Source organism: Pogonomyrmex barbatus, unplaced genomic scaffold, assembly GCF_055798465.1.
Source record: "Pogonomyrmex barbatus isolate J1 unplaced genomic scaffold, ASM5579846v1 scaffold23, whole genome shotgun sequence".
NCBI classification, from domain to species: domain Eukaryota; kingdom Metazoa; phylum Arthropoda; class Insecta; order Hymenoptera; family Formicidae; genus Pogonomyrmex; species Pogonomyrmex barbatus.
In genome coordinates this window covers 780,326-807,439 of record NW_028297120.1, presented here as the reverse complement: position 1 = coordinate 807,439, position 27,114 = coordinate 780,326, and the positions used below count along the sequence as shown (strand labels likewise).

The following is a 27,114-nucleotide window of genomic DNA, read 5'->3' as shown; positions in this document are numbered from 1 at the left end:
TTGTAAAAAATTACAATATAGTCATAATTACAGAAATATTTAGTTATAATTATAGAAATATTTTTCTTAATTACATTTTAATGAACCTTTTAATGATCGTTTCAAATAAAAATCGTTCCTAATTTAATGTTATTAAACATTAACTAAATATTTAGAAATAAAGATATTATGAAATTTTTAACAATTAAAATTTTTTAAAATATACAAGGAATCACTAATTAATTTGTATAAAATTAAACGTTATTAATCCAAATTAACCAATGCTTTTCGTGAATTATTTGTTAACTTAAAATTATCTTGATTTTCAAATAATGTCAATTAATTTAAGTAATTTTTTTATCTTAAAATAACAGTTTAAAAATAGATTTTAGAAAAGATTAAGAAACAATTTAAAATATCTATTGCGTTTGTAAAAGATAAAAAGTATATAAATAGAATAAGAAAGTAATCACTTATCGCACGGTTTTTAAACTTGATATGTCGTAATTGTATTTATTTTTCAATGGAAAACTACCTTAATTTCAAATAAAATTAAAATTGATTTAGATGTAATAAAATATTCAGCTTTGTGACAGTTTCGTTGTGCGCTTGCTGATTTGTGAATCCGTACAATCATTGTTGTATCTCGAATTTAATCAATACTTGACCTTTGATATTTGTCCCTATATCAATACTTACATATCCAATAAAAGTTTATTTACTTAAAAGTTTTATTATTTTCACTTAAAAATATCAGAATATACAGTCAATTGAAATAGTATGTAGGAATTTCCGTAGCACAGTTTATATTGGAATTAAAAAATTTAATAGGAAAGTTGATAATAATTGTCAACAATTTTATAAAAATACACACAATAATCATGTACAAACATACACATATTGTTAATATTTACCTATATCGATAAAAAAATACCGCATATTTATTATTAAAATACATGTACGTAATATGAATGATTTTCAATAGATTTGTTTCGTAAAATAAAATTCATTGTCTTCGAACAAATTAACAACGGCAGTGCCGTGCCTTAACGAGCACAACGGGGTAACGAGAACGAAGATCGGGCGGGCACCAGAGAATCAGCTTTGTTCGTGTGACAAAGGAATATTTTAATGAGAAGGGAGGTTGCGGCTTATCCGGCCGAACGCGCGCTCCTGGACATTGCGTGCGCGGCATAACAAACGCCGAATTTTGTATAGAGGAAAAAAAAAGCGGAAGTTTTAATCGGCCACCACTCGGGAAAGTTCCGTAGTAGACATTTTCAATATCCAAGAGGACAATGGGGAATAAATTATATAGCGAAAGGTCGTGAATCAGCTAGGGTTTTTTTTTTGTATGATGTGCGTGCTTGTATATCTTAAGCATTAGCCGCGAAAGATGTACCGCCAATTTTTCGCGTGTAAAATCTTTATTTACTATAAACGCTATTCGATTTATTAATTTTTCCAATATTCCGTGAGAGATGATAAGGGAAATCTTCCGCGCGAATTTGCCGAGTTTTGTAAAATTACAGAATCTTTTCGAAAGCGAAAGTGAAGGCTGTGAGGAACTCGGTAGGTTTAACAAAGCCAGATGTACTTTCGCTTCTGATCATTACAAATAATATTTGCATTTTATCGGTCGGTTTCTCCGTCCTCACCCTTTCATTATTAGAGGGAAAGATAATTAGGTGACAACAGCTGGCTCGGGAGTTATTATCTGGCAGCATAAGCGTTATTGCGCAGCAGTAGAATGTGATTCGTGTTGCGCGCGCCGAGCGCGTGTACATGCGTGCGTGCGTGCGTGCGTGCGTGCGTGCGTGCGTGCGTGCGTGCGTGCGTGCGTGCGTGCGTGCGTGCGTGCGTGCGTGCGTGCGTGCGTGCGTGCGTGCGTGCGTGCGTGCGTGCGTGCGTGCGTGCGTGCGTGCGTGCGTGCGTGCGTGCGTGCGTGCGTGCGTGCGTGCGTGCGTGCGTGCGTGCGTGCGTGCGTGTTCACACACGCTTGTTTTTAAATGGTCTGGTCGTCACGAGACGACCACGGCGGTGGCACTTTATAAAACAGCTGTTGGAGGTGACCGAAGCCACGCCAGGCGAAATGCTAGTTAGATCAATACTATTGCCATCTTGTTTATACGCGGGAAATATATCGGGTGTCCTCGAGTTTCTAACGGAACGAGAATTCATCTAGAAAATTATTCGTCGCAAAACTTCAAATTGTATGTTCTCCTCGAAGATGTCGAAAGAAATTTTATCATAACTTTCAAGATATAAAATATTGTTATTTCTAACAAATTATAACTGCCTTATGATCGTTTTTAAATAAATCTAACTGTAAAGCATATAATCCATTATCAAATTGGATGGCGGATAAGATTTGCGGCTTAGCATTTTCTAATATTAAATTTCGAAAATTCTTCATTTATTTACAACTACCTAATTTATGAGGAAAAATGTTCATATGAGGAAACAAGTGAATAATCGATAGAAAAAAGTTTAAGTAATTATTTAAATAATTCTAATTTATAGTTATATAACAATTAATATTATGATATTTTAACTTTCAAATTAGGAATAACGATGAATAGCTGTGTTTGGTAGAAAAAACAGATTAGAAAGGTTAAGGCTTTGCCTGAATTATAACTGAATTAAATTTAAGCTGATAGAAATCTTAAAATCTTAAAGGATTTTCAGACTATTCCTCTAATGTAAAAATATAATTCAACCAGCGCGAAATTCTTGCTAAGAACTAAGCTTTTTTGTCCCGAACTATTGTATTTTCCGTCAACTTTAGGACATCCTGTATAAGGGAGAGACAGACACACTGATATTAAACCCCTGTAGATGCCGTAGAGATATTGTCTGTCGCGACGAAGAGAATTTTCTACTTCCCGTCTACGTCTATAAATATACACATATGCCACGCCGACGTAAATTATGGCACAAACTATTATGGATATTATTATTAAATAAGTATACGTTTAACCGATACGAGTAATAATAGTTGACAACGTATTTAATAAATATTTTTATAATATGATAAGAGCTTATACGTCCATTCTCCGAGCTGTAGATATTGAAAAATAAATTAAGAAAATAATAGTTATTTTTAATAACTAATACTCGCGTATCTATAAATAATAAAATTCTAGATCCTTATCTCCTCTCGAGTTTCATTGTTATCTCACCATGTATTATTAAAAGGACTGAAAAACACACATTTACATAACTTTTATAGCACAACCTATTTATCTGTAAAAAAATAAAATTAAAGATATAAATTAAAATATAATAGTTAAGATATACTTTCTAAAAAAAAAGAGCATGCCATCGATACTCGCATCTCTCGAAATTTTCTCGAAGTTTATTGTTGAAGCTTTTCCGCGATGCCGATTGGTTCTCTCGCTGCACTCACTTCGTAAATAGCTATCATCGTATTGATCTCACAACGAGGATTGTTTTGACAATTGTGTATCAAGAAGTTAAAAATATTATAGTGTAATAGTAGTATAATAGTATTATATTTACGCGCGCGCGTGTTTATAATGTCTAGCGTAATAAATTACAAATGTTCTATATCCTTGCTGAGACAAGTCAATAAAATTTTAAGGTCTTCAACTGTCGAGCGCTTAAAGAGACAAAATGCAAATTAGCTATTCGCGGTACAAGATCAAAGTCGTTCCACTCGTAGCGGGTATTGATCATCGAATCCCATTGCGTTATCAACGCGTCATTCATAAACCGCAACTCTATATGGTTCGCGGGATACTTCGAGAAAAGGAAAATTAACCGTTTCGTGGTTTGAAGTTCGCGCGAAGATTCATTTGCAAGCGCAAAACATCGAACGATCTCGAGGGATCATTGATCCCGCCCGATCGGTGAATGGACGCGGCAATATACGAAAGATAACGCCTGATTGGACAATTCCGTAGTAACTCAGAGGTTCACTTAGCGGTGCACGTGGCATGTGCCTTAAAAGGACACCTATGTAGGACCGGAATGAAAGTTGTCTTTTATCTAGGCGCGCAGGGGCGTTCAATTTATTTGCATACTCCGCACGTGGAGTAGAAACAGGCTTCCCTAGAATACAGAGAGTAATAGTCCATAGACTAGTAATTGTTCATTAATAAGCGAATGCATTTAATTAATAATGCGTTTAAGTAGCGTTGGACGCTACTTAAACGCATTATTAATTATTTAATTTCCACGATTCTTTTTTAAGAAAAGTATTTAAACTTTAAACTACAACAAAAAATGTTTAGTAACTTTAAGAAGAGTTTTTAATAATTATCTGGACTTCGTCCAGAGAGCTACGCATTTCGAATCTGGATAAAATACGCGTGCATAATCATCGCACGATTGTGACGCACGGTTTGTAATTAGATGCAATTTACTTGATAACGTCGCGCCAGCGATATTTCCGCAGAGACCGAAAATATGTTTTTCATTCGAACTCGAGCAGTTCGGTTTATAGCGATGACGGCACGCGCTTTGTAAATTTAGCTGCGCTCTCTGTCTCTAATTCCCGGATAAAGGAGCTCTTCAATGAAGTGACGACAAGTGCATGTCGTGTCGAAGAGTAATTTAAGTCTTTGCACCCAAAAGTATAATTACGTTAACAAATACATCATACACAAATACATATAATCATAATAAATTTTGTGCGAAATTGCTATTGGAGAATTATCGGCTGAATCATAAAACACTACAATCAAAGTATAATTAAATATTATTAGGAGATTAAATGACAGAATATGATATTCTTTAATTTTATAATTATTTAATTTAAACTTTTTGATTTAAACTTTTAAAACAAACTTGTAGTTGCAATGTAGTTAATTAATATCTTTTATAATCATACAGAATCAGGATTGATTCGAGGACAGACAATTAGCACAAAATCATAATAACTAATCGGTTTACATTCGATTACATCGATTACATCGATATTCTGTTATGTGAGGTATCTATAGCTATATATGTATTTAATTATATTATTGAAATACTTTTTATATATTTATGCATATTAATTAAATTTTTTAATCCAATAGTTGTGACAATAACTGGTTATTGTTGTAATTTATTTTTAAATTTTATTTAAAATTTAGATGCATAGTTACAATTTTGAAATAATTCTTCCAAAAATTTCTTCATTCGATACCCTTTTGCCATTTCTACAATCTTCTGTTCTCAATTTTCATTGACAAATATAGTCTAATGACACATGCGTAAATAAAAATATTTTTACATTATCATTTCCATATCTACAGATGATATTCATCCGTTCTTTCAGCATTATTTTAAGCATCTAAAGAATCCAAAACGTCAATACTGTCTTAGCTAATAATATCTTAAAGTTGTACTTAAAATAATCTTAAAATAAGATTATCAAATTAAATATTTGAAAAAAATATTTAGAAATGTATCTAGATACATTTTTAAAGTTATTGTATTTATATCTAGCTATTCATCTAAAAGATATATATATATATATATATATATATATATATATATATATATATATCTGTATATCTGTACATCTGTACTTACATTTTTCTTAAAGTATGTGTAACTGTGTATCTGGTTATTTACAAAATATTGTATTTCTTAGAATATCGTTTTCACCAAACATATAATTATTAATCGTTCTAATTCTTTATATTCATTCAATGCACTCAAAATCGATTGACGGAAGCTGTACCATATTTATTGTCAAACCCCTAATGAGTCATTGCAAGTAACATTGACAGACAAGCAGCACTTGTAAATTGTCTTGCCTAGGTTCTTGTTGTTAAATAACATGCATTTTCCAGAGACGTGTGATTGATATGCGTCATACAGTAATAAGCCACGTAATTCTAAACGATTCCGCTAAACGTTTAACGTAATAAAAAAAAAAGTTACATAATAGATAATCGTTTATATAATAATAATAACTACGTCAACCTTTCGCAAAAAAAAAATAAATATTTATTAATGAAGAATTAAAGTCGAAGAGATGATGAGAACTCTCAAATTCTAAGAATTGATATTGCAAGGAACCGATAATCTCTTATCGTTCGATATATTTTAATCAGCTGAACCTTAAGTTCGAAATTTCTTCGCGGAAGCTATATTTTTGATGATGAGTAATTTAATCCAACATATACAATGTAAGAATTAAGACTGATATCTCGAATGTTTTTTTTTTTTTTTTTCCAATGACTTGAATTATATGAACGATATATAAACAAGATTAATAATTAATCTTGTTATTATCACAGTCATTATCCGCGTGTAACATGTCGTAACATTGATGAATGTTTCTAGACGTCAAATTTCTTTTACGTTCACAAAAAGATAAGAGACTCTCGCAATCTTATGTATTTTACATTTATCTTTGGATATTCTTCCAAGTTTCAATATTTGTTTATTTAAAAAAAGATAAAAATATAACATACGTATATAATCTCTCTCTCTCTCTCTCTCTCTCTCTCTCTCTCTCTCTCTCTCTCTCTCTCTCTCTCTCTCTCTCTCTCTCTCTCTCTCTCTCTCTCTCTCACACACACACACACACACACACACACACACACACACACACACACACACACACACACACACACACACACACACACCTTAGATATTTATTTTGTCAAATTAATTAAAATTTCTTACAAATTTCACTCACGCATTTAAAAAAATATAAATACAAATATTTGGATTGTTCATATTTCAAACTTTTATTTATTTTAAAATTTAAATAGAGTTAAATAAATTTAAATTTGTTTAAACTTTCTATCCTATTCCTATTATCATTTAATTTCTTGTGACAGAAAAATGTTTTTCTCTCTCAATCTCTCTTCGCAAAATTTGTCAGAATGAAATGAAGGTAATGAAGATAAGTTTCTCAAGGCTCTTCTTCCCTCGACTCCAAATCCGTCTTTCGTCACGCGAGACGACAAACCGCAAGGCATTTCGCGCCACATATGACGTGTGTGAACACGACGAACGGCCGCTTTTGGCGTTTAACGTATCGCATTATCGTATCGTAGCTAGGTGCACGTTACGTAACGCGGGTACGCACGACGAGCCGTCGACGCAACGTGACCACGATGCAACCCGTGACGATGCAAAAACTTGCGAGAAGCGACGCGACGTGGTGCAACGCAATGCGATGCGATGCGATGCGATGCGATGCGACGCGACGCGACGCGACGCGACGCGACGCAACGCGACATGGGAGGGCATAGTCCTGCTGGTACTTACGTTACTCGTCAGCACGGCCGTGTTCGCGATGCTGGAGAGAAAATCATGGCTGACGCGGGAACTCTGCGAGGCCCCGCTGTCGCTGGACCTGCTGGAGCTGTCGTAGAGCGAGTCGTAGGTAGTTTCCAGCTTCATGTCGCCCGTATGACCGCGCGAGTCGCGTCCAAAGCAGAGGCCGGACTAGAGAGATACCGAGCGCGATTACAACGTCACCCCCTTTCTCCTGCCGTACTACGGTGCGCTTCCGAAAGAAATGCGACGAGTGCGAAACAAACGTAGTAGTACGAGCGGATCGTCGGTGGCTCTTAATGGGACATATGTACGTGGAACGCGAAGGCAACGCGCACGAATCGCAAGTCCCTTAGCTCGAAACTGTGTGAAACTGCATTCGATGACTCATACCGTGGGGGAATACCTCGTGCGCGTTCGGCAAACCGCTCGAATCCGCGGAGAGAGTCGAGGCTGCTCCTCGGCCGCTGCGCATGGCGTCATGGGTTATTCCCGGCCGACCAATCGCCCGCCGCGCCGCCGGCCGCCGCGGCAGTGCCGTGCCGCGGCGCTCGATAATGCGGCGCTATCGAACGAAATGTAAGAGTTTACTCATCGCGCGGCGCCTCGCTGCTTAGCTGAGTGTAGCTTGTAAACTCGGAAACGTTTTAATTATCTCTCGCCTCTATTACCCGATCCATTTTCGACATTTCAATTATCTTAAAGATTACAACTTGTACGTATGACCACGAATAAAAAAAAATTAATCTTAAAAACAAGACTATATATATTCTTATATATAAGCATATTAGAAAAATTGTTGTAATCTTAGAAAAATTGTTGTAATCTTAGAAAAATTTTAATCTTAACTTGATTGAATTTCTATTAGTGCAAATATAAATAATTTCATGTGCAAGCAAAAATATTATAATCTTATATAGGAGACTACTTTTAGTCTCGAGTTGAACAAGAATAATACTTGCATCAATACAATGTCAATTAAATTAAGAAGATTATAATATTTTTTATAATATTCTTAGATATGATATATAAATATTTGTCTTGATTTAAGACTAATTTTTTGGGGCATGTTAGACGCTAATGTACTGACTAATGTATTAATCAATTTGTTAATTTATTAATCGTTGAATATTATGTAATCAAAATTGAAATAGAATGTTGTGCAGAATGTTAATTATTAATTATAGTAGAAGTATATGTAACTTAATTTTTTTTTTCAAGAATGACTATGTGTTAAATACTTGAAAAGTTAATTCTCTCTTTGTTAATTTACTGAAAAAAAACTTCATTGAAATATAGAATGAATGAATCGAAAATTTTTGTTAAACTATATATATGGTTTGGCACATGTGATAACTGGTGTTGTAAACAAAGTTGAAAGTTGTGCGTGTGTCATTTTATATCAATATGATAATGATGAAGCGTTTTAAATTCCGTCGAGGCAAGAATCAGAAGAATTTTTATAATTTGCATATTTTCATATTATTTTTTTTTATCTTTCGTGAACTTACTAAAGACGATTTATAATTTGCGTCAATATATTTAAGATGGGATTCTATTTATAATTTCATATAAAATACAAAAAATATTGAAAGAATCATATAAATACACATATGTAAAATAAATGTTAATATAATATAATACATAAATACATTAACAAATACATGATACTAAATTATAAATAGCATTCTATCTTGAAATCTGATGACGCAGTAGAGTTTATTTTTCATGAATATATATATCTCACATTTATAATTCTTGTTATAGAGATAAAAACAGATGCAAGAAGAAATAAATATGCTTTTATCACGAAGAACGCCTTACATAAAACGAATAAATATTTTTTATTTACGTTTTGTATCTTGTTTTATCAATGCAAAAGACATCTATGTCCATTTCTACCAATATTATTAATTTTAATCTTGTTTGGTTTAACTTATCAAAATATAATTTTCAGAATTGAAGAAAAGAAAAATAAAAAATAAATTATAGAGATTAAAGTTAATTATTGTTAGAAATGGATTTTACATTTTTTCCTATCAGACTTGCGTCACTTCTCGAGATAATCTCAACATTCCTACGAAGGACGCGTTGAGGAAGCACGTGAGTATTTTAATTATTATATCCAACAACTGCGTCGTCATTCTTTTCATAAACAACATTGTCTTCGGAATAATATTGCCACGTGTTGGCTCGATGTTTATTTAATCAAAGAAACAGTGCGTGGACATATTCCAAAATAAAGTTGGCAGCACACTTCCTCTTTTATCGTTACAATTCATTGTATTCAATAATTCAACAATTAGGAATCACGATTCATTTATTTTCGGTGGCATATTGCGCAACGCTATGTTATCGCGTAATCATTCGTCGGGGGGGAAGGGGAGGTTTATTCCGAGTTGTATAGCTTTTTTTTTACGAGTGAACGAAGAAAAAAAGAGGCAATTTCGTTACACTTGACTGAGAGAGCGACGGGCAGTGCGCGCGTTGATTTGACCTCGAATCCCACGTGGTGACTGAGGTGACACGATACGAATTTCCCAGTAACGGTACAACCGCTACGGCGAATGACGAAAATCTCGAGCGAGATCCCGAGAGCGGCGGCGCGGTTCTGAGAATCGCGGATGAGTCATGCGGCGGTCACGTGGGCGCGCGGGCGTCGCGAACGGGGTAGCCGGAACATATCGAACAAGACGCGTGACTCATCGATCTGATATGTTGAATATTCACGCTCTTAGAGCCGCCAAGGGTGGCCAACCTGCCCGAACCTGCCTGCGAGCGACCCTAAATACCTCTGACGTCCCGAACGAGGCTAGTCAAATGAGCGAAATGTGATGGAAGATGTGCGAGAGTGATAGAGGAGACGAGAAATATGCATCGGAGATTGCGCGTGAGATACGCAAACGTATGAAGTAATATAAATTTATAAGAAACAAGGGGAGATCTTGAATCTTTTTACCTTGTAAATGTTATCTTGGTATACTTGATTTTAAATTCTAACTCTTGCTCTTTGTACAGTCGTTATTGATAAAATAAATTTTTTTTTATATATATTGTTGCAACTCGTAAAATAGAAGAAAGAAATAGTTGAAACCGAGAAGAATATACGCAGAAAAAGAATTAGGTAAAATATAGCTAAGTGGTAAACTAAGTCGTGTCTTTGAAATAATTAGTATTCTTGTTCTACTAAAGATAATTTTATTAGAGTTTAGAGCTGCTGATGTAATTCAGCGTGTCAGTGATCATTGTCGTTAATCAGAGATTTTTTTTTCATATACCCAGCAAACACAAATATATCTTTTAGAAATATAAAGTGTCTGAATTAAATTTTATACCAAATTAAAGAAAAATTATACTGCCAAAATACTTTATTTACTATTTCATCTCGGAGATCAATTTTATGAACTTACCTTTAAGGCATCATTTCATCATTTTATTAGAAAATAGTTCAGAAATATTTATAATATCATACCTTTACTAATACTATTCTATGTGGTTTTTTTAGTTAGAAAAAATAGAACTTCATCGCATACATCTGTCGGCGATATTGCGTACTGGAAGAGCTGACATTTTAGCTTAGTTGTTGGTTGTTGCTAAAATTGTCTTTTAATTTCAACTAATTAAATTTTATTTTGCAACAAATGCATTTTAATTCTGATATCCAATTTTTAGTAATGATAAGCTAAAGATCGAGCTAATTACTGATATTTAACTAATATTATTGAGTCATTTCTCTGCGTATATTTAATATTTTAATTTTATTGCTTATCGCATCGCTTTACGCGTGAGATAAATTGAAGTTTTTGAAATTTTATAATCAACGTATAAAAATGTATCTGCCTGCAGTTACTCCAGCATTTGTACACAAAAAGAATTTGCTGAAATACTTCACTTAAAAATTTAGCCAGATACAGTTCTGAAAAGAATTTTCTTGGACCATCAAGATTTTTATGTAGCTTAAACATGATGATAATAAGCAAAAGTTTTGATATTCTAGCAATCAGTTTAAACATCCTATATAAATATTTTAGTGATCCGACAAAATTATTCTCGGATTTATATCTGACCAAATTTTTAGACTCTTCAGCAGAATCGTTCTTTCTGTGTACTCATGTGAGGTCAATATGACCTAAATTTGAAATTTAAAAAAATTTTGATTATTAAAATAAACACACTTTAAATTACAGCCAATATTTTTCTTTCATCGCAATCAAAAACTTTTGTGATAAAATCTTTCAAAATATAAAGCTAAAAATTTACCTAAATTTTAAAAAAATTTTTACATATTTTAGCAGAAATATTCTTACTCATATGTATATATTATATTTTATATATTGTATATTATATATTATTTTAATTCAAGCATGTAAACAACTATGTAATATTTTGAGCTACGAATTGAGCTACGAATGAGCTTCCTGTAGAATTATTCGCATCTCGGAGTTCTCGATCACAGGTACTATCCTGGTACTAACCTGGGAACGTTAAAGTAGAGGAAATGATAGGTCGAGGAGAACGTCTGACACAGGTTGTCAACCTATTCAAGGTCTCGCATAGTTCTGAAGAACACCTTATGTGATGATTTTTAAAACAGCTTATTTTTACGATATAAAGAATACCGTTAGTTTTATATATATATATATGTTCTTTCTGAAAAATCTCTGCACAGAAAAAACCTTGGAAATTCATTTCGGGTCATATTGACTCGAGCTAATTTTCATATTCTCTATATTTTGAAAGGTTTTTATCATTGAAGTTTTTAATTGAGATAACAGAAAAATATTGGTTGTGATTTAAAATGTGTTTATTTTATTAAAACTCGAAAATTTTTAAAATTTCAAATTTAGATCGTTCACTTCAAGTGAATACATAATGATTTTGCTGAAGTGTTTAAAAACTTGATTATAAATCTAAAATAATTTTCTTAAGAAAATCAAAATTATTATGTAGAATGCTTAAATGTAATGATAATATTGAAATTTTTGATAATATTCTAATTTTTGATAATAACCAATTTGAATGTCTTACATAAATACATTAATGGCATATTATGAAATTATATTCAAATCTGTGTCTAGTCAAATTTTTAAATATTTCTACAAAAGTGTTCTTTCCATGAACTAAATTCCATGTGAGTTTTTTACCTAAAAAAATATTTCGTTCAGCTACAATTTTAAATGTTACAGTTAAAATGTTATCGTAATTTTTTGTATTTGCTAGAAAATTATCTATCGTACGTAAAATTTATAGTAGCTACATTTAATAATATGCAAGAAAATTTAGATCTTATAACCAAATCACACAGCCACTTTTATAAGACCGTGTACACCATCATAGAAAAACTTTCTTGCTAAATTTGATAAATTGCTCAGATATAAATTCAGTCTCTAATATCTATATTGATTAGTCCTAAAATATATATGATATTATAGTACTTGCTAGTCATTCATCTAATTCCAGCTAATTTCGCTATGACTGCAAGATGATTTTTTTCAATGTTGAAAGATAATAAAAAGTGTCTAACAAACTTAACGGTTATATCATTTTTATATTAGCGGCATTCCGTGAAAAAAGAAGTTAAGAGAGAGAGAGAGAGAGAGACAGAGTGTATGTGTGTTAATTTTTTATATTCATAACGGATTTCAATGTAATATCCTATTAACATAATGACAAGATTAATACCGCGATCGCTATCGAACATACATAACAGTTTCTACGTCTTCTTTATTACACCGTACACGTGTTCGCATAAGCGGACGAGCTACCTAAAAATAAAGACTACCTAAGCAAATGGCGATACATTATCCGGCAAAGATACGTCTCGTTACGGACATACGGATGGAGCTGTATATACGCAGCTCTGACATTCACCCGCTTAGCTTCGCACCATGATGAAATTCGAATAGGCAGGCAGCCGTCATCCTTGAGCTAGCTTCTGCTTGCAGCCAAGGCTCCGTCCGTCGACTTAGCTGCGATTAGACGATTAGAAAAATGGCGACGCCACGGAATGTCATTGTCGTTCGTGTGTACGCGATACGTCGTACACACAAGCGAGCACGTCGGTGTAATATCAATATTTGGTCGCGCACATACACGAAACTCCTCCGCCGTGTGGTAGTCAGCCGCAAAAATAGAGAGAGAGAGAGAGAGAGAGAGAGAGAGAGAGAGAGAGAGAGAGAGAGAGAGAGTGCGAACGCGTCACTTGCGAAACGCACGAATTTCGAAGTGGGAAATTCACGGTGCAATTTGAGTACACGTTGCGCACACCTGAACACTGAAATCGTGTTATCGCGATCGAATTTAGGCTAAGTAAGAACACCCGTTCTCCTTTGAAACATCTCAACCTCCTTGTACGCTCTTAAACGCAACAAAAGTTTATATTGTAATCTGATATGAAAAAAATTTTATAATAAAAATTCTATGTAAAAAATGCTATATTAAAGAATATCTTACATTAGAATATCTTATATTAGAATATATTAGAATATATATTAAGAATATCTTATATTATAAAAAGATTTTTATTTTAACACTTAATTTTCTGAATCTGTATCACCTTCGAGTTCTCACTCGTTGTTTTTAAATATTTTAGATTATTGATAAATGTGACAGAAGCGAAGGAAAAAGTTTCATAAAAAAAATTTTCAATCGTGGGCCAATCAAATAAATCTTTTATCTCGAGTTACATATCGAGTTAAAAAAATTTTACATCGTATTGGCAAACACATATGTATCTTCTGAGACAGAAATAGATGCAAAGAAGAATCTCCTGATAATTTTCTCGCAATATCCGCAATGACTACTTGCATGATTACTTATACCGCACTCTCGAAGACAAAGCAATCGAGCAATTAGGACTGCGCCTATCTTTCTACGTTCTCGAATCGTCGATCGGTCATGATCCAGATACAAAGAACTTCGCATGGAAATGTTTTTTTTTTTTTTTTAACGACATCAACCTCACCGTCTGCGGTGTAACGCGCACAAACTCCGCGCGTTATCTTATCAGCGTGATTTGGATAAAGGAATTTCTGTCGTTTCAACTGCAACTCTAATAATAACAAAATGGAGCAAAATATAACAAAGCGAAGTACACAAGTGGATATTCTTTTTCTTTCTCATTATCATATTTCGCGTTAATAAATTAGGCATTATAAATTAGATCTGCGACTTTAAAAAAGCGGTTTTTTTTTTTTTTTTTCTTTAATAGTTATTCTAAATTATTTGTACACGTATTATTTATTTGTTTTATTTGCCCGCAGCGTAACCTAATTTCGGTATAAACGTATACCGAATGTCTTCAGGCGTGATAATAAATAAGCAATTTAATTAAACGAGGAGGCACTGCCTCGACGAAAAATGTAAACAATTAGCGTTCGCCAGCGCAATCGCTTGCGCGATATCGTGCGGTTCTTTGTCTCCCGCAAAGTCATCGCGCGAGCTCATCCTCATGCCGCGCACGATCGGTTGCCTCGCGTCGTTCGGTTGGACGGAGCTCGTTATTTTTTTTTTTTTTTTTTTTTTTCCACTGTTTACGTCGATCGTGTCACGTGTTCGCTGATCTTGCAGTATTTTCTCAGCGGACAAAGCGGGACAAAGAGGGAAATCGGGGCTAAGCCGAACATTCCGAGTGGACTCTGCACCCGCAGCTGCGAGTATTCAGCCGCGACTTTACGCGAAAATGACTCAATCAACACTCCTTGGCCTCCGTATATATATATATCCGAAAACACCGCACGTGCGTGTCCGGTTCATTGTGCGATGAACAAGTCGCGAACAAGACAACGTGGACCGGGCAAGATTGTACATACATGTTTTTTTTTTCACTCGTCGATGTTATATCGTCGCGCAGTTTGTTGCGAGCAAACAAATCGATAGCATCTAACTTCCAGAGAGTGTTCATAATCAATTAACAGGTGATTTAAACGATATATATTTATCGGTATCTTTTTATTTTTTTTTTTTTAGAAATTTCTTTTTATAGAATTTTGGGAAAGTATGATAACTTTCAAAACAATCAAATTTGTCGCAAAAAGTTAGTTAATATATAAAAATTGAAGAGAGAGAGAGAGAGAGAGAGAGAGAGAGAGAGAGCGCAATGTAATCAAAAGCTGTGAAATTATATGTTAAATGATGTTCTAAATAATTTAAACAAGATAAAAACCTGTACGACGCAATAGTATTAAAAAAATGTCTAAAGCAATAAACACTAATGACCATAAGTAGTTAATGGGAAAAACTGGCGTCCCATTTCAAATTCTGCATATTCTACGCATCCACATGACAACATTGATGAACCAACGCGTAGTTTAATACTTTCATTTATATTAGCGACCGCGACGAAATCGCTGCTTCTCGTAGACGGGAATATTAAATTATTGTCGAAAAGTATTTTACATACAATGGCTTCGTTGTTGGATTAGGCTCTCTGAGGCGCACAAAGAGGCCTGCGGCTTCATTGTTTTCTCAGCTTTGCCTCCCCTGAATAATGAAGCGGCCCGGCGAAATTTCGGACGTGTCATCTTAAATTTATTAGTCCTTCAGTGAAACATGTTTTCTGAGCTCGCGGAGGCGTGCGCCTAATTTACGGAATGTTGTATTCCGTACGCAAAATATAGCAGCGTCTTAATAATAAGCAAGGTAATTGAAAAAGAGAAGTGTATATAAAGTTGATCAAAGTTAGAGCGAGAAAAGAAAAGAATTTTTCCTAGGCGCTAAGGTAAAGAACATTTCCACTTTGGAATTACTTTGGGTCTCAAGATAATCATGGAAAATAACCTTGAAAAATTACACTTCTTTGTAATTACACTTGCATTCACTTTCGAAGGAAGCATTTTCCCAGGCATGAAACGATGTCTTTGTTCCCTTTTTCCATCGGCCAGGCTCGGTAGCTCCATTGTCTCCTGTCTGCGGCCTTGGCGACGACTACAAACCGGGACATTATCGAGATTCGTTTTCCACTTACTACGGTTTGTATAGCGGCAAAAAGGTTTGATTATTAAGAGACAGTTGCGAGGCATATATAGAAATCAAGCGCAGCTGTATGATATTACTCGCATGTATTATATTCGAATGATACTAACGGATTTAATGCAAGCGATAGAAAAAAAATGTATACAGTATTATTCAAAAAATAAAATTTGTTTTTTCTACTCGTGTCTTGTAAAAAAACTAATTCGGCTAGAACCATTTCTGAACTGGGTGTTCAACTGGGTGAACGCGCGCGCGCGCGCGTGCTTTTTAATTACTGTCGATTTTAAAATTTATTCAGCATCGAATGCAAATGTTCAAAAATTTTTTAAATAAATGTTTATTTTAAGTGAAAATTTATTATCCTTGATATTTTATTTATTAATTTTTTGAAATTGTAAAGATCTCTGTTTTTTTTTTTTATTTTAATCTGAATAAATTAACTATAAATAAATTGGAGACATTATACTAGTAATTACTCACGTAATTATCAAGTGTGAGTAAGATTTGTTGGAATACTGTCAACGGCTAATATGATAAGACACGGTCTATTATGTTTGTACATCACGCTCTTTTGTTTTCTGCCAAACTATCGGCAGATAAGAATATAGGCAGATCGTTTTAAATATGATCCGGGTGCGACTTACGATAACGGAAAAATCCGCGATGTGAAGGTAACCCGATATGTTCTTGTTCATAAGCACTAATTGAGTTTCTCAGAAGTCAAACTGTGCAACATTCACATTTCATAAATTAATTATCATCTTTAATTTTAGTATGAGAGTATACAATTACGTTAGTTTATGACTTTCTCAATATTCTTTACTTTTTTTATTTTGTAAAGTTAATTGAATTGTACGGACAAAACAAGAGCCAAAATCGAAACATAAGACGATATAAAAATGTCTTTGTAAAAGACATCTTGCGTTCCGATTTTTCCATCGTCTGGATCATGGCTTTTAATTCAATTCTCATACTATAGAGGAATAGAAGCCAATATGTACTGTTAGATTAGATAGATTTGTTTTTTATTTGATCGAATTTATGTTTATAAAGTCTGTATTAATTTCGCTAGTAAATTAATTGTTACAAAACTATTATAAAAAAACGATACATATCTAATTATTTTATTTCAAATTGTTCCTTTTTTTGTTTTACAATTAAATCGTATGTTTGTCAATATTGATTTTATATAGAAATATAGAATATAATTTTTAAAATCACACACACACACACACACACACACACGCGCGCGCGCGCGCGCGCGCGTACGTAACACATCTTTCTGAATATATAATAAAAATTTAATATTTAAAAAAATTATATAATTTTTTATATAAAATAATAGAAGAGAAATATATAAAAGTTATCAAATATCAATTAATTATGCAAAAAAATTTTGTTTACAAATTTTCATTATTTACAGAAAAATATTCGAGAAACACATTTCGTTTATTATGAATCGGTAAGTAGATGTTAATAAAACAGAATGACCTAAAGGATACGTTACCAACTGTAGATATTTCTACAATATTATCGACGTTTTACTTTCGAAATAAAATATAGCAAAATTATTATATATATTTTACGATCTCAATTTACATTTTTATTATTTTGAAACTTTTTTAAATTAACCCAAAATATAAATCTCTATAAATATTCCATTTTTAAAAATTTAATTGTGGATTTGGACACGCTCACATAATAACACGGAAAGAATAACACGGAGGATTTAGTCTAACGCGACAATCAGAATTCTAATCTAGATTTCTAAGCAGATAAAAAACTATTTCGAGAAGAATATGTTACCTCAGAGGATAGTATTCTCGAAACAGAATCAAACTCGGTTAGTTTATACGTTATACAATATTGAGCTTATACACAGTTTATATATAAGGGATGTGGGCACGATGTTACGTCAAGTCAAGTTCCGCTTAATACATTCTAATAATAATGTAAACAAAGCAACCAAAGCTGGATCTTGTTTCGAGAATCCCCACTCTTCCGGCACATTTCCGACATCGTGTCCTTCGCGTTCTTCGAATTAGTTTGTGCTTAGAAACATCTCATGCGGCTTGAATTTTCGCCTGCGCGTCATTCGTGCTATTATAAGTGCGCTTGTAACTAAATGTCCAATACGTAATCATCGAAATCATTAATCAATTGTTTGTGAAAGTGTTAACGATTATGATAGAGTGCTTGGTTCGTAGTGTGACATGGTAATTTATGAGCCAAGGTGGAAAGGATTGAGAGGGTTTATATCCTTCCTCCCCTAATATTAAAAAAAAAAATTAAAATTAAAGGTAAAGTTATGGAAACCTAATATTTTTCTTATTCAAAACGAGGAGATATTCTGACTTTTAAAATATTCAAAAAAATAAATTATTAACGCAAAAAAATTGTTATTCGTATATTAACACTAATGAATCCTCCTCCTCCCTCAAAAAAATCCTGAATATGCCCATGCGGTAGCTATATTTTGTGTTTAATTTTCGAAATTGGAATTAAATTTGTATTAAGAATACAAACAAAGCGAGTAGTTACACAAATAAAATTAAATTTTTATGTATGGAACATTCTTCATATTGCAATGAAACTTTACATAAATAATCTTGAATACTTGAAAAGTATTTATATATAAAAAGTGAGATTTTTGTCATTATTTCTTAATTAGATTTTTATTAGAGTATATTTATACTTATTTATTTAAATAATTTTTTTATCCAGATTCTAAACGGCCGCTAAACTTTTTTGTATTACTTTTAAATGCATCTTAGATTTTGTAAATTTCATAATTTTTTTACCGTAAGTATAAAAATTATAAAAATAGATAACATATTTTTAACGCTCGCGATTATTGTTTGTTCTTGTTTAATATTTAGTGAACAATAAAAATGAAATTATTCTAAAAATGTTAAGGAATGCAATCTTAATAATCTCTGTATTTGTCTACAGTGTTTCGTGCGTGGCTATTACGTTGTTGGAATGTTGTGATACAGATTTAATCGCGATCGAGCAATGTGAATGTCGGAAGAATCAAATGAGTCGATCATTGTGATTATATTACGATATATTATAATCCCGGTTGTAAGAATTCTTCTGTGTCTGTCTCGTCGTATTCAAGTTACGATTTGAGTATCGAGATACGATATATCGAAAACAAATGTTGCGTGCAAATGTAAGCGGTCGGTAGTGCGGAAGAAAATATCGAAAAATATCATCGTGCTTCGTGTAAATATGGTATTCGGTAAATATGGTAATTATGGTGAATATGACAATTCCGTCATATACATAAACGCTGTGTGAACATGCATCGCTGGATACAATATAATCTATCGGTAATGCAAACATAAACTTGACAGTTTCGTCAAGTAAACTTCGCGCGATCGTAGTTCAATTCATATAATGTGTTTCTTATAAATTTATTCCATAAATTTATTAATTAAAATACACAGATAAAAACTACGATAAAAAATGATGATCGCGATTATTTTCTGCATCTGTCACTTATAATAATAATTAGAATAATGAACAATTTATATCGATTTCTAATCATTAATATTGATCATCATTTATTCGTGATACTTGATAAAAAATTTTTATATATGTATAATTAGATATTATTATGTACAGATATAATAAGATATAATTATATATAATTATATATATAGATGTCATATATAAAATATCCATAACTATACATATATAAAAATATAGTTATATGTGATTATATGTAAATATACATAAATATATATAATGAATCAATGATTATATCTAAATATATTAATATATAATTATATGTATAAGTGTCAATATATAATTATGCAGAATCATATCCCTTACAAAAATTCAATATACGTACTACTGGAAATTAGTTATTTTGTGTATTAAAAACATTATTGTTCAATTGCTTTTTAATATTCCAAATAACTAATCAATTAGTACTTTTCAATATTAAATATCTATAAGGAAGACGTAATTATATATGCATTTTTTTATATATAGACACATTTTGCATAATTATACATATATCGAAATTTTTTTACGAGATTACATCTAACATTACCTAATTATTCTTCGTTTGTTTTTGTCCTTTTTACTTTTTGTCTTTTGCGTATCGTATCGAGCATTTTCCACGCTCTCTGGGGGGGGGGTGTCGTTTTGCCGACGCGGCCGCCTCTCATTCCCGGCGCGGTCGTTGGGTGGCGCCAGCGTTGCAGGCGGGCCACCCGTCGACAATCGATGACGGTTCGTGCCGCGCGAGTCGCGAGCGGTCGCGAGTGAGGCGTCCCCGTAATCGCGTTTTAACCGGTGCGTAAACGCGCGCGTGTCCCACCAAATTTTACCGTCGCGGTGTGCCATTCTTGATCTCGTGGCGTGCCGACGGCGCGCGCCGTCGGGGAGGGTCATCGAGTCGTCGGGTTCGCGAAAAATTTCGCCCGCACGCGGCGCGTTCCTGTCACTTTTCGCTGCCGTTCCTCCCTTCCCCCATCCCGCCCCTCTCCCACCATCCACCTTCCCTTCCTGCTCCCCCTCCCTCCCTCCCTCCCTCCCCCGGTTTCCATCCGTTTCTCTCCCTTTCATTATTCGTCGCCGCGCGGCGTTACGTCGCGCGCGCGTATGTGTATGTGTATGTGTGTGCGCGCGCGCGCGACCGGCTCGATGCGACCGCGTCGCGATTTCCCCGTCGTGTGATCGTCGTGGATCGTCTTCGTCGCGTCCCCAGGAAACGAGATCCTCGATCCTCGGTCCTCCTCCTCCTCGACGTCTTCATTATCATCGCCGCCGTTGCTTCGGAAGGCCCCCAATTTCGGACTTGCCCAATCGGAGGAGAGGAGGAGGAAAGAGACGAAGCGGTGGAGAAGGAGGGAAGCTCGACCACCACCGTCGAGAGGGCTCGAGAGGGCAACCAGCGGCGGAGGCACGGTTAATCGGGGATGGCGGACCACAGCAAAATGTGAGCGAGACTTTCTCTTTACTGTCTTTGCGTTCTTTGCGCGCCGCTAGAGCGCGAACCTGCGAAAAAAAGGGCCAACGCTATATGATTCAAGAGAACTATCCTTTGCTGTGGACCAATGGTGGTCCTTTCGATATCGGTATTGGTCAATGTTACGGTAGAAAGAAAATCAGTTTTAAATCAGATAAGACAAATATTCTCATATACGAGCAAGAATGTTATAATATTTCTTAGAAAAATTTTAGTCTCTTGAGTCGATTGAACTTGTGGAAATGTAGATAATCTCATACATATGTGTAAACATTATAATCTTCACATAGGAGATTTTTAGACTTGAGTCGAGTCGAGTTAAAAATAATACCTGCATCGATACAAACTTTGAGTAAGAAATAATACTCGCGTCAGTACAAATTTAATTGAGACTGAAATTTTTAAAAAAGTACTATAATATTATGATTATATATGAGAATATTTATTTTGATTTAAGATTAATTTTTTCTATGTAATAATTAAGTGATTTAACTATTAATTAACATGTGGATCTCTATTCAATATTTTGGAGACCTGATCTGATTGTTCGCCTTTTCTCTCTTGATTCTATAAAGTTTTTAATTAAAGCCTTTTGCAAATATTTTCGCAATATTGACTTATTGAAGCTTGAAAGGGGTTCGCAATACTGACTTATTGAAGCTTGAAAAAGTCTTTCTCAATCAAAATATTTGGATATTTAAAATATCGGCGTTACGTTAGTTAATGGAGAGAATTAGGAATGCCTTAGGAGTTAACTGATTTCTCGTCCTCATTTAACTTCAGCCCTAGAAAGGGACGAGAGTCAAGCTTAATCGACGTTGACGAAACCGTTCCCAAAATGAGCTTCGAAGCTTGCAGTATCCTACGGGATTTGCGTCATCATTCTTGACAATGAAGGGCTACCAGGGCGATGTATATCGTATGGGAATATTATGCAAGATATAGAACTAAATTCTCCGATCTCCGATTGAAAAATTTATTAATTCGTTTGTCATTCTCGTTGAATTTTTTTTTTTTTTTAATATAATTTACTTGCGGTTGGCAGGGAACGTTTATTTCGAGACGTATCGATTTTTAATATAAGAAATGCTTTTAGCATCGGCGCGATGCCGAATTCGTTTTGAGAACACACAGAATTGAAACGTTTTCTGCCGTCGTATCGGAAACTTGACACTTTGCTCATTAAGTTGTCCTCAGACTAACGAATTGACTACGTGAGCCATGTCACAGATGGTGTAAATGTAGACAGGTAAAATTTTATTATATATAATATTAACTGTCTAATTTATTATATATAATATTAATTTATTATATAATTAATTATAATATAATTATAATATAATTATAATATAATTTATTATATATAATATTAAGTGTTTTCATATATTTCCCACACCAAAAAAAAAAATTAGTCCTTAATCGAGAAAAATATTTTTTATAATATTATTATATATTTTATATTATATCTAAGCAAGCGTATTATTATCTTAAAAATTTTAGTCTTAATCTGATTGAATTTATATCGATACAAATATTATTTTTAACTCAAGATTAAGATCCCCGACTACTCCGCGTTGACGGTAGCGACATACCGTCGTGGTGAAAAATAGAAGCTCATACATCCTTGTTCATCTTATCCTTGTCCTTGTTCCTCTTTATACAAGTGGACATGCGGACGATGAAATTTTCTATAACGACTATTTTCGTTATTGTGTGCTTAATCGTGCAGATATGACTTGTTTCGTACTTACCAGAGTTGTAAAAATGGGCGGCAGCTAAAATTATCATCGGACATTATATGTGAAAGCATTTTTTCCACTTCTTTCAACAGCTGTGTCAAATCGTGTGTTTTCTGCCTGAACAAGCTTCATTTCACGTGCCTTTTACAGCTATTTATTGACTATCAGGAAGGGAAAGGATAGCAGCCGCCCATTTTCACAAGTGTCTTAAAGCCGTATATGTTATTTTAGTGAAATATCTCTTTATTTGCAAAACTATCCTTATAAACTTTATTCTGTCATTTCTTAAAGCCATATATGTTATTTTAGTGAAATATCTCTTTATTTGCAAAACTTTATTGTGTCATTTCTCGCCTATCACGATTCCAATATAGCCGCGGTGACTAGTCAGGAGACTTAAAAATCTTCTATATGAAATTATAATATTCTTGCTTAAAATATCTATATTTGTATCAATATTAACATTTTTCTAAGAAGATTGTAATATTTTTGTTTATGTTATGAGAATATATATAATTTTAATTTAAAATTAATTTTTTTTCTGTGCAATGATACACAAAAGAAAATATTCTTGAACGGCTTAGTCTGATCAGTATTTCTACGAATATTAATACGAATATTAATATATATATATATATATATATATAATATACAGTTAAAAGAATCGGAATGTCGTCATGCACGTTTTTACATTCAAATGCCAATCAATATTATAATTAACCGATATTATACGTTAAGTGCTGATGATAAGCTATTTTTAAATGTATGATATATAAGCGGCACTTCATTTGCAAAAGTAATTCTAGTTGATAAGCTTTCATTATTTCGCTCAATCAGTAAATGATGAAAAATTAGAATTGACGAAATATTTTTTGTTGGTAAGATATTTGGTGTTAGATATCAAATTAGTAAATCGGTACTATCAATAAATATAAAAATAATATTTGATATATTAGTGAAAATTTATGAATATATTTTAATCAAGTCGACTTCACGGAAACGTAGTTATTTAGATTATTCCAACTTCGTCGCTTATTAGGAATAAAATTGAAAATAAATTCAATAAACTCCAGTTACGTTCGATTGATGTTCTTGGAATAGCTTTTTCGGCGTATATAACAAAAATTGTATATATAATATAAAATTACAAATGTTGTCTGATTATCGATTTAATCATAATGATTGCGTATAAATTTCGACGGATCAGGAATTTGAAAAGCGCCTCGGATCTCTGCACAGGCGCCTCTTGTTGAAAACTGCTTGGAAACGTCCTCGCAAAGATCACGGTCTTTCTACGCCCACGTAATGAGCGTAAAATTATGGGTACTTACTCGCGTGCAGGACCGGTGCAGATTGTTGGTTAAAAAAGTACCCGAAGCAACAGTGGGAAATAGAAAAAAAAATTAATCTTTAATCAAAACTATATTCTCATAATCTCATCTCATCTATATAAGTAAGAATATTACAATCTTTTTAAAAAAATTTTGGTCCTGATTTGATTGAATTTATATTGATGAAGTACAGATATTCTCATATACAAGTAAAAATATTATAATTTTTTTCATATAAAAGATTTTTAGTCTTGAGCTGAGCAAGAGTGATACTTGCATCATTATATGAAATATTTTGAAAAAGATTATAATATTCTGCCTTATATATGAGAATATTTGTCTTGGCTCAAGACTAATTTTTTTTCTGTGTGCATAAAATAGAAACGAATGAATGAATGAATGAAAACTTTTGGCTTTTAAAGAGCTATGAATGAGTTTTTCGAAAGCCAAACTGATCAACTTTTTGTCATCATCATCTTTTAAGTTTCAGAGTGTATTTTATGTATGTATAATTTTAATCAACTTTCTTTACTTTTTATTTTATAAAATTAATTAATTTGACTTTAAAAATATATATAGCAGAGCTAAAAATATATACTATAACTATAATATAAGCACTATTAATATTTCATGGCATGACAGTAACAGTGAATTTTGTATAAACAAAGATCGCAGTATGTTCAGATTTTTCAGTAGCACAACGGTAGTATAAAAACATAATGGCGGATTAGCAACTCACGCATTTTTATTCGTCCAGTAGATTTAGATCGACTTTGTGCTTATTGAGTTTTATCTTTTCTAACTACATACATTTTCTCTTTAGTCTTATCAATAATAGCGGTAATTTATAACAAGCCCTGGTAATGGAAGGATGTAATGCACATAGATGTGCAAGGCACACCCCGAACCCAACCTTTGCTACGGCCATGGTGGTAGTCGTGTTCAGTGGTTCGTAGACGCGCATTTTTCCGTATATAGCTTACACACACACACACACACACACACACACAGACACACACACACACACACACACACACACACACACGAACGTGATAATGTAGCCTTTTGAAATGATGTTTCATTGTGAATGTCATTTTCCGAATACTTTCGGAACTTTTGTTGCGTACCTATATATCACCGACGGTGATACACGATATCGCGATATTTGTCGATGGATAGTTTACCGTAACAAATGCAACCGTCAAAATAATTCGATATTATATTTTATATAATATTTGCCGACTAACCCCCGAACTGATTTCAGTGTATTTAGATACGTACGTGTTAACTGTATAAACTGTTTAAACTGCCGTCAATGGAGTGCAAGGCCGGCGGATTTTTCGTCAACTCGATTAATTTCGATCTATCGATCGCTTGACGTTTTAATTATGAAATTATTAAGCTACAAGATTACTAAAAGTACATTAAAGCGGCGTGCTTTGTTTATGATAAATCGATAAGAGTTCCCGTAGAATTTGTATCTGGATGGATAGGAGGATTATTTATCGATTAGGTAAATCAAGCTTTCTGCTCGTATGAATTTGAAAGGAAATCGAAGTATCGTCAAGTATTATGACACACACACACACACACACACACACACACACACACACACACACACACACACACACACACACACACACACACACATATTCTATATATATATATATATATATATATATATATATATATATATAGATAGATAGATATGTGTGATACTTGACGATACTTCGATTTCCTTTCAAATTCATACGAGTAGAAAGCTTGATTTACCAATCGCTTGATTTACCTAATATATATTATATATATATATATATATATATATATATATATATATCTCGAATCGAATTACATATCACGCTGTACAAGTTGGACTTTATGCAGCGGTCGATATTTGGGCTAGATTCCTCGGAAGATGTATACGATACCGAGACATGTGGTATATACCGGGTGTCCCACGATGAAATATTGAGAACCAAGGGATGTTTCCATGTTCGATTCCTGTGTCGTAGAGGTCGAACAAACTCTAGAAGTCCGTCGTCGCGAATACACAATTGCATTTAATCATATAATAATTAGGAACACATCCGATTCTGCATCTTCATCCTTCGAAATATTGTTGTCTCGCGTAATATTTATCATATTTCGAAATATGTAATTTAATTATATTTGTATGAATATTCAATTTAATAATATAATTAAATATTTATTAATAATTTATTAATTGTCATTAATTATTAATATTAATATCTTTTAATTTATTCTTATTTATTTTACTTTATTAACATTTGAAATTCTTCGTGTGGTTAATTTTCAATATGTTATCGATATCGATTTATTATAAATTATTATTATTATTATTATTATTATTGTTATTGTTATTATTGTTATTATTATAAGTTTAAGCATTTGTCATCTTTTTCTTTAGATTCTTTGGACTCAATATCAACATTCGCAACTACAGTCTATATACAGTCTTTTATATCTGTATAATAAGGATTAATAAGAGATAAAAAAACGTGATAATTTAAATAAGGGAATTTCTTGTGGGCATTATTTTTGTAATAAGTTCTTTTTACTTTAAGCTTTATTTAGTTATATTTATAATGTATAGACGTCATCTTAATACGTGCTTGCAAAATGAGATTGTCTTGTAGAAACTCCGCACGTGTGTTCTGTCATGAAGAGTAAAGATGTCAAGACCGTCAATAAATTTTGTTCTTTTTGTTCACATTATCTATCTTGTAGAACTGACATACATATTAATTACGACTGACATAATTAATCTGTTTCCGCCATTGCTTATCAGAGAAACCAGTAAATTTTCATTACATCCTGATTACAGCGATGATTAACAATT

General features: G+C 33.1%; 2 protein-coding genes and 1 long non-coding RNA gene across 4 annotated transcripts in view; 2 read left to right on the top strand and 1 right to left on the bottom strand.

The window, feature by feature from the left end:
• kay (transcription factor kayak) overlaps nt 1-7,624 on the bottom strand; it is a 35,628-nt gene extending 28,004 nt beyond the window's left edge. The window contains exon 1 of the mRNA XM_011634556.3: nt 7,219-7,624. Coding sequence (XP_011632858.2) covers nt 7,219-7,353 — 135 coding nt within the window. The 5' untranslated portion in view covers nt 7,354-7,624. The remainder of the gene's footprint in view (nt 1-7,218) is intronic.
• Nucleotides 7,625-9,753: 2,129 nt separating this feature from the next.
• On the top strand, nt 9,754-14,325 carry LOC148936330 (uncharacterized). Its single transcript, XR_016139617.1, has 2 exons — nt 9,754-10,132; nt 13,820-14,325. It is a non-coding gene; the product is annotated as an uncharacterized LOC148936330 (long non-coding RNA).
• A 6,118-nt stretch (nt 14,326-20,443) lies between these two features.
• Nucleotides 20,444-27,114, top strand: part of mtd (TLD domain-containing protein mustard) — a 147,895-nt gene continuing 141,224 nt past the window's right edge. For both annotated transcript variants that reach the window (XM_089078479.1, XM_089078477.1), the window contains exon 1: nt 20,444-21,154. In XM_089078479.1, coding sequence (XP_088934605.1) covers nt 21,135-21,154 — 20 coding nt within the window. In that variant the 5' untranslated portion in view covers nt 20,444-21,134. The remainder of the gene's footprint in view (nt 21,155-27,114) is intronic.